Genomic DNA, 14568 nt, shown 5'->3' with positions numbered 1-14568 from the left:
GACAGGTAGTTATTAAAAATATATATGCGAAACTAACGCTTGATGAAAGCTAAGCTATAACGACAATTTTGATTGGCTTATGTTTGTAAGCTTTTATTTTATTTTACCTAAGAACGTATTATTTTAAATATTTTTGGTAATGTTGCACACTTTACTGTTTAATGTATTAAAATTGTATGCCTATTATTTCTATCACTACTAGAATTTTTCAAACATACACACAATTTATAACTTTCGATTACACGTCTAAATAAGTCGTTGTCAAGGAAATCTACAATCTCCTACGCAGTGGTCTCCCTTATACTAGTTAATGACCGGGCGAATGCCCAAGGGAAGTAACTGCAGTGAGGAGTTTGGGAAATCTAACCAATCAGAAATCGCCATGTATGGGTTACTGAAACAGGTAAGTCATGAAATATTTATATGTTGTAATTATAGCAGATGATGCGATGTGAGCTCAAAGCTGTCTACTTTTGTTTTGATTTACGATCTTTTTTAACTCAATGTAAGTAACATCTATGAAAGATAATGAGCTTGCTTAGTGTAAAAGATATCAAACATAAATTATATATATCGGGCTCGGCTTTTACAAGATAACAAAGCCGCCCTTTACCAATTTAGACACACAGGCAGCAGTATCATAAATTGCCCCCCCCCACGGACCCTACCCCCCTGGACCCTACCCCCCACCCCCCATATACACATGGTATGAAGCGCACTATATGCCTATTGCTGAAAGATTGTGGAACACGGGACATGACTGTTTTAATTGAGAACACACATGTCTCCATGCAGTTGTCGAACTAATGCAACTGGATTCGTTAAAAGCAGAGTGATTACTCAACTTATCGATCTCCTGTTTGGCTAATAACTTTAATATTCAATTAACTTCGACTTTTTCGCTACATTCTGTGTTTTGATGCCATTTTTTGTCGACCAAATGCTCGGTTGTATCATTGGCCAATACAATGCTGGCTATTAAAACAACCAACCAGATGACACGTTATAAAATTAAAATGGTGTACATGTGTAGACGAAACACTGAAACACCTATTGTTAAATGTATACACTTGGACATAACAAAAAAACTGCATTAATATCAGCAATGTTTTGACAAAATATTGGCTAGACTAAGCTCCCTGTCAGGGGTGGCGAAATCAAATGTCCGAGTTGCCCGAGTCGTACATTTGCTTGTCTGGGCAACTGACTTTCTTCAATTTAGTTGTCCGTGGACAACAAATTTTTTAAAAGTCTCGTCCAGGTATACAAAAAAACATTGTATTAAAGCCGTAATTAAGTTTTACAAAACCGGATGTTGACACGCGATTACATTGTCAGTGCTATTTGCTGAGCAATCAAGCTAAAATACGTGCACTTTCCTGCGCAGTGATCTCCCTTATTCTATAAGAGACCGGGAGCATGCCGCATTTTCAACATTCGGCCCGACTGTTAGACAGTGTACAGACTGGTTTCTTTATTTTTTCAATCAGACGGAAATAAAAAGTATCAATCTAAGATAATCAAAACACGGTCTACCTTGTTATTTAAGACGACTTTAATGGTAAAGATGAAACTTTTTTTTCAATCTTCAACAACGGAGCAGAAACCCGAAGCTTTGAGCAGCCCAACTCCCAAAAAACTAAGAAAGATTATGATTAAAAATATGATCTAAGTAAACGCACCAGAACTTTTCAAGAAACTTGGCTAACAGATTTTCAATGGTTACCAGTTTATATAATCAAATTACTACCAGTAGCGGAGCCTCAGTCTGATGAGGTCCACATATTGGACTAGTTTAATTTGTTAAGATTACAATGTACTTATGTTTAGCACATGTTTTAATAATACTAGCTTCGCAAGTTTTAAAGTTTGAGAAAGTCTTTATATTGTTTATCATAAACTGCTATAATGAATGTACCATTGAAATACAATTATAAACAAAACAAGCAAATCATACTCTTTTTGATATATTCCACATTATTTAAAATCAATCAATAAATGCGTTTATAATTTATATAAACATTAACGGACAAGTGTAGTTCAGCAACGGGCAAGTTAAATTTCCTAAATGGTTGTCCGTGGACAAGTATAGTTTTTTGAGATTTCGCCACCCCTGCCTGTAGTTATCAGTATCATGCACTGTTTTTTTCACCATTTTGGGAATGTGGCCATTTCCCTTTAAATTGGGAAAATTCTCGGTGTTTTGACTAATTAATGTTGTCGCTGTTTTACTAAAAAATGTGTTAATTGAGAATATAATCATTTTTTGGTATTATTTTTAATAAGGTTGAATTGATATGGCTGGATGGGAGATTAACATATGTTGAAATCTTAAAAAAAAAATAAAAAAATCTTGGCAATCTTCTATTGGGAATTTTGAGGTCCCATTCGGGAAAATATGTACTATTTTCATTTGGAAATGGTGCTAATCAGGGAAAAAACTTTCCGCTTTTGTGATATATTTTGTTTAAAGAATGTCCCTTCTTAGCAGAAATCAAGAATTCTAGTTGCTTTGGCAAAAAATAGACTAGAAATATTGCTGAAAATGGTGGATCCTGCGATAACTATTAATTAAAAGTTCTTCATATTTTTTCATGAAACTTGAAACATGGATAGATGGCAATATGGAGATTATGCACGTCATTTCATTTTGTTCCTTCATCAATAATTCTGGTTGCTATGGCAACAAATATACTATAAATATTGCTGGTGGAGTTTCATCAGTAGGGGACCATATTGCTTGACAATAGTCTTGTCTTTAAATTATGTTGTTATCTGCTTTTAGCTAATTGTATCCCTTCTATACTCTTGTTGTTAAAACTCAAACTGATCTTAATGTTATGATAACTGCTTTCAGTTTCCGCTCAAGACGTCAAATGTTAGGTGAACTATGGACGGGGCTTTTAGCCTGTTTATACTCCAATCTGAGACCAATGTTTAAATGGGCATTGAGATGGGCCACTGGGAAGTGCGAGTTGCTACGCCTGTCATACCAACATTCACCAGGGGCATTAAGGACCAAGAGCATTGGTATTTTTTGTATAGGGCTTGCTTGTTCAAATTCATATCTTTATTAGAGATTTTGAGAATAAAATGTTGATATTGAAATCATATATATGTACTAGTTTAATTCATTATTAATTCTAAATTGCCATTTCATCAACTTCGATAGAAGCAATTTTGGCAAAAATTGTGGATGAAATTTCTCACAAACCCTCCTTATGCAAGCTCTGTATATTTATTTAAACCAAGTGAATTGATTTCACTTTAGCTCAAAATTACATTTGACTTCCTTGAACAGTTTTTTTAATTGTGCACATCTGCTGTGAACTGTTGATCATCATGTTTGTGTTATTTGATTGGTCAGGTTCTAAATGTTACCAAGTATTAATTCACTTAAAGATCCATAAACCCTTCCCAATGCTATTGTACTATTATTATATATGACAGGCAACTTCACAATCATGGGAAAACCCCATTCTTTCCTTGACACAGTTCAATTCAGTTATGTATTTCCCCACATACACTTTTTGCATGCTCACTTTGTCTTTTTTTCTTGATGAATGGCTATAACAAGCACATACTCCCTTGAGCTATGCTGATAAATAATAATGATTATTCTTTAGAACTATGTAATGCTTTCGACGCTTTCCGAAGCCAATCTAGTGTTTGCTTGTAAATGTTAAAAAATATTTTCCCACAAAAAATAAAAAACAAGCATTTTGTATCTCGTTATATCAATGTTACCAGACCACATTGAGAGTTCAAATCTTGGCTATTTGTTTTACTTACACTGATTTTGTTATGGTATAACTTTTTTATTGAGCATTCTTTGATTTTTAGCGTTTATGGATCTTTAATTATGTACAACTGTTGTCAATTTTCAAGTGTTAAACAATATTATTTGCCACAAGTTAATTGAAAATAGTTATTTAATAGTGCATGCAGTAATAAATTAAACGTTTCAATTTCAGAATATAGTTTGAAGCATTCCAAAAATGGCCAGCTTAACCGTTTAGTGAAAGAAGCAGACACAAACATTGATGCAGCAGTGGTTATAGTTATGAAGACCAAATATATTTACCCAGAGGTTCATTCCAGGTTAATGAAATTAATAAGACACTTTTTAATGCACCTATAAATGCCCTATGTGGGTGGGTCCCATGCTATTTTAATGAACCTATACATGCCCACATGTGGGTGGGTCCCTGGGTGTTTTCATGCACCTATAAATGCTCCTATGTGTTTGGGTCCCTGGATGTTTTAATGAACCTAGAAATGTTCCTATGTGGGTGGGTCCCTGGCTGTTTTAAGGCACCTATAAATGCCCCTATATGGGTGGGTCCCTGGCTGTTTTAAGGCATCTCTAAATCTTCCTATGTGGGTGTGTCCCTGGCTGTTTTAATGCACCTTTAAATGCTCCTATATGGGTGGGTACCTGGCTGTTTAAATGAACCTATAAATGCTCCTATGTGGTTGGTCCCTGGCTGTTTTAATGCACTTTTCATGCACCTATAAATGCTCCTATGTGTTTGGGTCCCTGGATGTTTTAATGAACCTAGAAATGTTCCTATGTGGGTGGGTCCCTGGCTGTTTTAAGGCACCTATAAATGCCCCTATATGGGTGGGTCCTTGGCTGTTTTAAGGCATCTCTAAATCTTACTATGTGGGTGGGTCCCTGGCTGTTTGAATGCACCTATAAATGCTCCTATGTGGGTGGGTCCCTGGCTGTTTTAATGCACCTATAAATGCTCCTATGTGGGTTGGTCCCTGGCTGTTTTAATGCACCTATTAATGCTCCTATGTGGGTCTTTCCCTGGCTGTTTTAATGCACCTATAAGTGCTCCTATGTGGGTGGGTCCTTGGCTGTTTTAATGCACCTACATGTATAAATGCTCCTATGTGGGTTGGTCCCTTGCTGTTTTAATGCACCTACATGTATAAATGCACCTATGTGTGTGGGTCCCTGGCTGTATTAAGGCACCAATAAATGCTCCTATGGGTGGAGTGGGGGCGGCTCTGCCCTCTATTCCCTTAATCCTAAGGCCTCAGACTCTCTGCTTAATTTTCAGGATTTCAAATTTGGGACGATTGACACACCTGTATATTTGAGAACATGAAAAATGTAACAAGCTCACTAGTATAAAACTGTGTATTTAAAAGGAAGTTTACAAATTTACCTTTAAGCAGGGCTTAATGATTTACGCTCAATTTTTACTACTGACATTGGCACTATTGTTTAAACATGGGTAGTTCATTAATTGATTCAGATAGAATGATTTGTTGAGTGCAGAGAACCCACTAGACTTTGTTTGGCTGCAGTCACTGATTTCGAACACTATGCAGAGACATATTTAAAATACCTTAATTTGTAGCCCTTGTATGAGTCTTGTGTCTACCATTTGTGCTGCAACTTTACAAAAACTCGTGAGGGGTTGCATGTTTGGTGTTATTTGATTAAATTCTGTGGCACAGGATGAGGCGTGAGTCAAGATTAATTCATCTCAACCTTACCTGATGTTGAGTAAGATGTTTTGATTTTGTAATTTCAGATTTGAGTCAATATTCAGACAAAGTTTAGTCCAAATAAATGGGTATATTAAACTGCAACAAACTGTTGAAGAATTGAGACTGGTGAAATATTCAAGTGAAAATGCAGACCATGAAAAAAAACTTATGAAGGTATAAATCTGCTCAAACTTCAGTAAGAAATACTTTCAGTGTTGAGAGGATTTTGTTAAAACATTTTTTATATGTGTGCGTTTATTTTAGGTCAAAAATAGAGGGAAAAAATTAAACATATAACACTTTGTAAAAAAGATTTTTTTCTTGTTTAAAGCTTTGATTTTCAATAACCTGACTTTAAAATAAATAAACTTGCTCACAAATAAAATATAAATGTATTTTAAAAATCTAATAGTAATTGTGTTAATACTCTTGATCAATGCCAGGTCAGTTTTTGTAAGCTCTAATAGGCACCTATCAACTTGTGATTCAACTACGAGTTATACAATCTGCATCAAAGTAAAGTGGAGTATAGCAGATTCACTATAGACATCAGTCCATATGTCAGTTTACATGAACTTGTCCAGCAAAGTACTTAAATACTTGTCAACTTTAAACCTTCAAACTTAGGAGCAATCTTTATTATCCTATGTTAAGAATCATTCAAGTTATGCCACTCTTACAGCATGGTGTTTATTAGAATTTCAATAACAGATGCTTATTTTTTTTTACTAAAGAATGACCTTGGTTTGACCATGTGATATGTGGCTTTGTTTGGCCATTCAAATCTGGATAGTGTGATAACTCAAAAAAGTATTTTAGCAAGATTGACGAAATTTCAATGGGGATTGATGGCTATGTGGGGTAAATGCACATTATTTCAGTTTGTATGTCCAAAAAAATTGTAGTTGCTAAACATCACATAAATCATTGACAACTAAAATCTGGATCACTTGATAGGTCAAAAAAATATCAAACTAGGTTGCTGAATTCTGGTATGTGGATAAAGGGCAAGTTTTCTGTCATTCAAAAATAGTGGTTGCTATGGTTACAGAAATTATTGAAAACCATAATCTGGATCCTGTGATAATTCAACAAGCAAAAGATACATGGTTACTTGGAGGTTGACGAAACTTGATATGTAAAAAGAGGACTTTATGGGGAATATGTATGTTATTGCTGAGTTTTTTGTCAGACAAAAATTGTGGTTTCTATAGAAACAACTAATGGAAAACTGATATCTGCTTCCTTTTATAACTAAAAAGTACTTGAGCTAATATATGATACCTTTGGAGATCCTGTTCTTACTTTGAAATCATTAATAAGGTAGGGGAATAATGTTTTATCTGTAAAGAAAGCTCTTGTTACAATGCAGGTTCTAGGGTATGTGGAGAAGGGGGGAAGCTATAGTCTCAATTTACCTTTTGTATAAATCACTGCCTTAGTATTACAAGCATCTACCTGCTTATTGTTCACATTGTCAGATAGGCCATTGTAGTCCTAACCCCGTACTTTCATTGCAGTTATGGGGCTTGTTAGAGGAAGAGAAGTTGACCTCCCGTGTGAGCTCTCAGTGGAAGACACTTGGCTTCCAAGGGGATGACCCTATGACAGACTTCCGGGGTATGGGTATCCTGGGGCTGGAGCAGTTGATGTAAGTCTCAGGCACCAATTTTGTTGACATTAGCTCATTTGTTTCATTGATAATCACAGGGGCCAGTCCAAAAAAATTAAAAATAAATCAATATATGTACATATACTGATTTTATTTTTTTTGACTGGCCCCTGTGGATTATTGCTTCGAATTTTCAGTGTGGGGGACATATTGTTTTTGCCCTGTCTGTTGGTTTGTTTGTGTGTTTGTTTGCGCCAACTTTAACATTTGCAATAACTTTTGCAATATTGAAGATAGCAACTTGATATTTGGCATGCATGTGTAATTCATGGAGCTGCACATTTTGAGTGGTGAAAGGTCAAGGTCATCCTTCAAGGTCAAAGGTCAAATATATAGCTTCAAAGCGGCGCAAAAGGGGACATAGTGTTTCTGACAAACACATATCTTGTTTTTATTTGTAATAATAGCAAAATATTTTGTATTGTTGTTAGTTATTTTGTTAGAAAAAGCATTTTATTACTTTGGTATATTACATGGGCTGTCTATTGTGAATGTAGCAGACTTAAACTAATACTGACAAAATCTTTATTGTAAAACATTGATTTTAACAAATCGGGGGTCACACAGTTTTAGCTTACTGGTGCGCAATAGTTTTTTTACGATAATGACAATAAAGTGGCTCAATAAGTCATGAAAAATGTTTCTTTGACAAACATGACCTGTACATTTTACTTGTGCATTTCAGCTATTTTAGTAGCCATTACCCAAAGGAGGCTAAATCTATATTGTCAAGATCTCATCATCCAACCACAGGGTAAAAAGGAACAACTTTCTGTGTATTAATAAAAAGGACACATTATTATCCCCCGCCATTGGCGGAGGGATATTGTTTTGGCGTTGTCCATCCGTCTTTCCGTCCTTCCGTCTGTCCGTCCGTCCGGCACTTTTGTGTCCGGAGCCATATCTTGAAAGTGCTCTGGCAGATTTCATTGAAACTTGGTATGAGTATATATATGGATAAGAGGATGATGCACGCTAAATGGCATTGTACACCATCGGATAATAACGGAGTTATGGCCCTTTGTATCTTGAAAAAATGCTTTTTTGTGTGCCCGGAGCCATATCTTTGAAGTGCTTTGACGGAGTTCATTGAAACTTGGTATGACTATATATATGGATAAGAGGATGATGCACGTTGGCTTTGTCGATCAGTCCAGAAAACTTTTGTGTCCAGAAGTATTATCAATTCAAAGAATTTGCTTGTTTTTGTGTGCTCTGTTGAATTTTTTTTTAACTTAAAAAATTTGCCTACACACAAATTGATGTGTATTTTCCAAAAAGGCAACTTAGAAACAAAATTCTGTGTACTTAAGTGTTTTGAACATTGGGTTTTTTACACCCCTAAAATTTGCAAGCCAGGTATCAATGGACTTTTCAAATCCACTGAAATCTCTCCAAAGTTTGATGTTAATCTTTTGTGAAAAAGTTATATTCAATGACTATTTATACTCTATTGTTACACTCAATGTGTTTCTCAAACAAATTAATCTTTATGCAATAAACAAAGGCTTGCAAATGTCTTATACTTCAAAAATATGCATGCTATAGGTTACAACACTACAAAATTAAAGGTCTCGTATTATAAGATATGCCTAATTAACCCTTTGCATGCTGGGAAATTTGTTGTCTGCTAAAATGTTGTCTGCTGAATTTCTAAAATTAGCAATTTTTTCGATTTTTTTCAAAGAATACTATCAGAATAGCAAACAGTTTGGAGACCTGATAAGACACCACGTTCTGTGGCGTCACATCTGGATCTTAACTGTTTGCAAAGTTCTTCAAAATTCGGTTCCAGCACTGAAAGAGTAAATGATGATCTAAAGGTAATCCATTGGTTATCTATGTGCCAGGTGTTCCTTTGCCATAGTGGGCATCAACATGACTGAGCTGGTGTACACACTACTGAAAAAGGGCCATCTAAGAACCCACTTCTACAATGGCACTCAGTCACCACCCAGCCTGCAGGACTATCATGAAGTCTATTGTAAGAGTGATACAAATGTGTTGCGTTCTGAGAAAACTGGGCTTAATGCATGTGCGTAAAGTGTCGTCCCAGATTAGCCTGTGCAGTCCGCACAGGCTAATCAGGGACGACACTTTCCGCTTTTATGGTATTTTTAGTTTCAAGGAAGTCCCTCCTTACCAAAAATCAAGTTTAGGCGGAAAGTGTCATCCCTGATTAGCCTGTGCGGACTGCACAGGCTAATCTGGGACGGCACTTTACTCACCTGCATTATGCCCAGTTTTCTCAGAAAACGGCTCAAATGATTGAATGGTAGTTGTTTTAGCTCACCTAAGCACAACATGCTCATTGTGAGCTTTTGTGATCCCCTTACGTCTGTCTTACGTCGTCAACATTTACATTGTAAACATACAAAAGGCCACATTTATTGTCCAATCTTCATGAAACTTGGTCAGAACAGGTGTCCAAATGATATCTTGGAGGAGTTTTAAAAGGGTTCTGGTTGGTTGAAAAACATGGCTGCCAGGGGGCCTGGCATTTTTCCTTATATGGCTATAGTAAAACCTTGTCAACAGTCTAGAACTCATATTTATTGTCCAATCTTCATGAAACTTAGACAGAACATTAGTTTTAATGATATCTTGGATGAGTTTGAAAACGGTTCTGGTCTAATAAAAAACATAGCCGCCAGGGGGAGGGGCATTTTTACTTCAATGGCTATAGTAAAACCTTGTTAACACTTGAGAAGTCACATTTTAGTCCAATCTTTATGAAACTTGATCAGAACATGTGCCCCAATGATATCTTGAATGAGTTCACATGTTAAGTCAAACCCTCATGAAACTTGGTCAGAACATTCTTTCTAATGATATCTGGGCTGAGTTTGAAAATGGTTCCAGTTTGTTGAAAACCATGGCCCCTTGGGGTCTAGGCAGTTTTCCTTTTATGGTTATAGTAAAACCTTGTGAACACTCTAGAAGTCCCATTTCTATTCCAATCTTCATGAATTTTCATAGTATATATTGTAATGATAGCTTGTCTGAGTTTGAAAATGGTTATGGTTCGTCGAAACACATGGCCGCAAGGTGGCGGGACCTTTTTCCCAATATGGCTATAGTTAAATCTTTTTAACACTCTAGAAGTCACATTGTTTGTGCAATCTAAATTAAACTTTGTCTGAACATTTGTTCAAATGTTAGAAAATTCTTCTGGTTTGTTGAAAAACATGGCTGCTGGGGAGGGGGCAGTTTTGCTTATATGTCTATAGTGAAAACTTGATGACGCTATTTAAGTCACATTTATTTGCCAATCTTTGTGAAACTTTAGTCAGAACGTTTGTCCCAATGAAATCTCTGCTTAGATTGAAACTGGGTCATGTGAGCTCAAAAACTTGATCACTTGGTCAAATAAAAATAATAAAAATACTCTAGAAGTTACTTTTTTGGTCCAATCTTCATACATCAGCTCGCATTTTTCAGAGAAGTCTAGTTTCTTTTGGGTCTCAAGCGAGCGCCCTTAGGGCCCATGGCCCTCTTGTTTCTTTTCATCTGGATATTTTAAGCTTGAGTCTGTCCGGCTACCTCTGTTGGTAGACCTCATTAAAAAGGGTCATTTTTAACAATTCATTCATAAATAAAACTTCTGTGCAGCCAGGGCTTCAAATATTTTCATGGCCTTTCCTCCCTTTCATTTATTAAAGTAGGTCCGTTATCTGTTACTGGTATGTGAACTTCACACTGCTCTTTGGCTTAAATCTGCTTATCTTACCCTGGTAAATTAGGTCTTACGACCTCCATTGTATGACTGGCTTACTGATAAACACTGTGTAAATTCAAAACCAAAGAAACAAACGTACCCATTACATGGATGACAAACAAATTGATGTGTTCCTTCAACAGGTTATGCATTCAGTGAGTTTGACGCATTCTGGTTGTCAGAGAAACCAAAAGATGTCATGGAATTCGGACCAGTTCGAGAGAAATATCGGAAAAAATTGACGGCTAAACTCAAAGAAAATAACATGGTCCTTACTGCTAAGTTTCAAGATACTTCAAGCTAATTTTTATGCCCCCGGTAGGGTGGCATATAGCAGTTGAACTGTCCGTCAGTATGTGTGTATGTCAGTCTGTCCGTCTGTCCGGAAAAAAACTTTAACGTTGACCATAACTTTTGCATTATTGAAGATAGAAACTTGATATTTGGCATGCATGTGCATCTCACGGAGCTGCACATTTTGAGTGGTGAAAGGTGAAGGTCAAGGTCATCCTTCAAGGTCATATTCCTGTATCTGTCCAAAAACTTTAACATCGGCCATAACTTTTTCACTATTGAAAATAGCAACTTGATATTTGGCATGCATGTGCATCTTAGGAGCTGAACATTTTGAGTGGTGAAAGGTGAAGGTCAAGGTAATCCTTCAAGGTCAAATGTCAAATATATGGCGTCTGTCCGTCCGAAAACTTTAGCATTGGCCATAACTTTTGCAATATTGAAGATAGCAACTTGATATTTGGCATGCATGTGTATCTCATGAAGCTGCACATTTTGAGTGGTAGAAGTTCAAGGTCAAGGTCATCCTTCAATGTCATAGGTCAAAAAAAAAATCAAAGCGGCATTCTCATGAAGCTGCACATTTTGAGTGGTGGAAGTTCAAGGTCAAGGTCATCCTTCAAGGTCAAAGGTCCAAAAAAATTAATTATTTCAAAGTGGCGCAATAGGGGCCGTTGTTTTTCTGACGAACACATATCTTGTTCGTTCCTGTGATAAACTGTTAACAAATGTCTTGACAAGTTGTTATTTTTTCATGCGCGTGATTGTGTTCTTCTTAACTGTTGGTAATTTTCTTTACTTGTAAGGTGCATAAATATATACATTGTGATTCAACGTGAACAGTTGCAGATTACATGGTCACATTGTATTCTTTTCAGATAACATTTATGTACATTTTAAAGGGATCTTTTCACGCTTTGGTAAATTGACAAAATTGAAAAAAGTTGTTTCAGATTCGCAAATTTTCGTGTTAGTTATGATATTTGTGAGGAAACAGTAATACTGAACATTTACCATGCTTTAATATAGCCATTATATGCATCTTTTGACGATTATAAAACCTAAAAATTATAAAGCGTTGCAACGCGAAACGATTGAATAATTTGGAGAGTTCTGTTTTTGTCGTTAAATTTTGTATAACTACGAAGATTGCTTATATAAGGTATAAAATACGTGGCATATGTGTACTCGGCGGAATAGCTCAGTAGGCTAAAGCGTTTTTACTTCAGGACTCTGGCAGGACTCCAGGGGTTACTGGTTCGAAACCTGCTCCGGGCAATGTTCTTTTCCTTTTTTTAATTTTATTCTTGATTTTTTACTGGAGCTTTTACGATCCAATGTTTACATTTATCAATATAAAGCATTTAATGAATAAGTTAAAAAATGCCAAAATCTGTGAAAAGGCCCCTTTAAAGTTCAATGTAAATTACTGATGATTTCATATAGTTTTTTAACAATTTATCTATTACTGTTTTTCTTTATAAGCTAAAATGGAGTAGCATTTTTGCAAGTGTAAATTTGCCACATGTATGTTATTTTTCTCTCTTTATCTGTTTGATCAAGAAATGTGCTTTAATACAAAAATGTACTTTATGAGTTTGTGAAAAGTTGTGACACTTTGTGAAGAGATTTTTAACTTCGCACACAAATTACTACACACAAAAATAACTACACAATAAATAAACATGTATAACATGTACAACACATAATATTCAAAATTATTCATTGTCTGATACTTATTTAGAATTGGGAAAGATTTTGCAGAAAAATGGTTGTAATGGTCACTAGTAATTTAAAATTTAATGAATATGGTAAAATTTCAGATTTTTGTTAAAATTTGAACACAAGTTATTGTCTTGCAATATGGCTGGTCCATGGGATTAATGTGTTCATATTTCAATTAGATGATGTTGTGACTGTCATTCATTTAATGTATTTAAGTTTATGTCAGATGGGTAGATGGTTTTTTTAAGATAAAGTACCCCTACTTAAAACTACCAACTGCCATTTTGCTTCACTTTACAAGCGACATAGAGTACATGTATTTACTTTAATAGGTAAAAATGATAAATCCTTTTCTTTTCTTGCCAAAAAAGTTAAATCCATTCTCCCATCATGAACTGTCTCAATATGCTACAATATGGCTTCACAAGCTAAATAGAGTATTTGCTTTGAAAAGATAAAAGTGAATATCAGGGCTTTTCATCAGGAAATTGGGAAGAGGCCTTTCAAATTGGGAATTTCATGCGCGATAACTGCTCATTTTGGGAAGACCGTGTTTTTAAAAGTTTTTGAAACAGGGTCTTTTTCATTGTGCAGAAGTATTAAAAGACACATTGTGGTGCTTTCTTAATCATATTAGAGCTCATTGCTTTCAATTTTGGAGATGCCCAAAATGTCTTCCTTTTTTTTTGGGGGGGGGGGGGGGAAATTCCTCATTAATTTTGGGAAAAAATGACCTAATTTTCGATTGGGAAGGGGCCAAAATTAAGGGGCCGAATTTCGGCCCTTGTTATATAAGAGTGAAAAGCCCTGAGTGATACATATTATTTTGACAGAAGAAGCTAAGATTTTTCATTAACTGTATTTATTTATATATTCTATGTTATCCCTTGCAACAGTTATTGATCATGTTTGTTGTCGAGGTATTTTTTACTTCCTTGTTTGCAGCAGGGTTCAAGAATATTCTGAAAGAGTTGAAAACCATTTTCATGAACTGTATATGCTTTGGTATACTAAAATACACAATACCAGTAGGCGGACATGTTTAATGGGAATTTTACTATCTGTAATTTATTGCATGGTAGTATGTTATCATTGCATTGCTCATTGATAGTTTATAGAGAAATTTAATAAAATTTGACCATACCTTGTTGTTATAGCATGGATTTGTTGTTGTTTTTTCTTTTCTCCAAATTAAGCAATTTGATGTCACATTATCCATGAGATTAAAAGAGCCACATCTTGCCATGCATATGGCATAAGGCCCATTTTGGCATAATGTTGTTCACATCTTAAATATGATAGTATAGTGTTCTAAGAACTGGTATCTGTAGAGTTTGTTGTGTTTAGTCCTAGGCACCTCTTGTGCAATACTTATTTACAAAGCCAATTAAGCTGATTCATTTTTTCATTAACACATGTTTTTTCCCCATATATTATTTACTTTTCTAACACATTATTCTTTTTTTCATATCACTAATCACAAACTGGTTTCTGTCATATTAACTTTTTTTATCGAATCAAGTTCCAAAGCTGGAGTGTTTGTATTGACATAAACAAGTAGCCAGGTTACAGTAATGGCATGGAAACAGACAGTGCTATTCGCAATTAAGGTCTCTTGTGTTTGAATGATGAATACAGCAGAAATTGAAAG

General features: G+C 35.4%; 1 protein-coding gene across 2 annotated transcripts; it reads left to right on the top strand.

The window, feature by feature from the left end:
- Positions 1 to 58: 58 nt before the first annotated feature.
- On the top strand, positions 59 to 14078 carry LOC127878929 (ELMO domain-containing protein 2-like). Of its 2 annotated transcripts, none has more exons than XM_052425495.1 (8): positions 59 to 403; positions 2858 to 3030; positions 3975 to 4101; positions 5553 to 5682; positions 7029 to 7159; positions 7866 to 7934; positions 9031 to 9164; positions 11042 to 14078. In XM_052425495.1, the coding sequence occupies exons 2-8, from the start codon at positions 2877 to 2879 to the stop codon at positions 11200 to 11202; spliced, it is 906 nt and encodes a 301-aa protein (XP_052281455.1). In that variant the 5' UTR covers positions 59 to 403; positions 2858 to 2876; the 3' UTR covers positions 11203 to 14078. The 2 variants fall into 2 exon arrangements, with proteins under 2 accessions (XP_052281455.1, XP_052281456.1); XM_052425496.1 differs by lacking the exon at positions 59 to 403 and adding an exon at positions 419 to 505.
- Positions 14079 to 14568: the final 490 nt, after the last annotated feature.

This window comes from Dreissena polymorpha, chromosome 4 (genome assembly GCF_020536995.1).
Source record: "Dreissena polymorpha isolate Duluth1 chromosome 4, UMN_Dpol_1.0, whole genome shotgun sequence".
Lineage (NCBI taxonomy): Eukaryota > Metazoa > Mollusca > Bivalvia > Myida > Dreissenidae > Dreissena > Dreissena polymorpha.
This window is presented reverse-complemented; position numbering and strand designations above follow the sequence as displayed.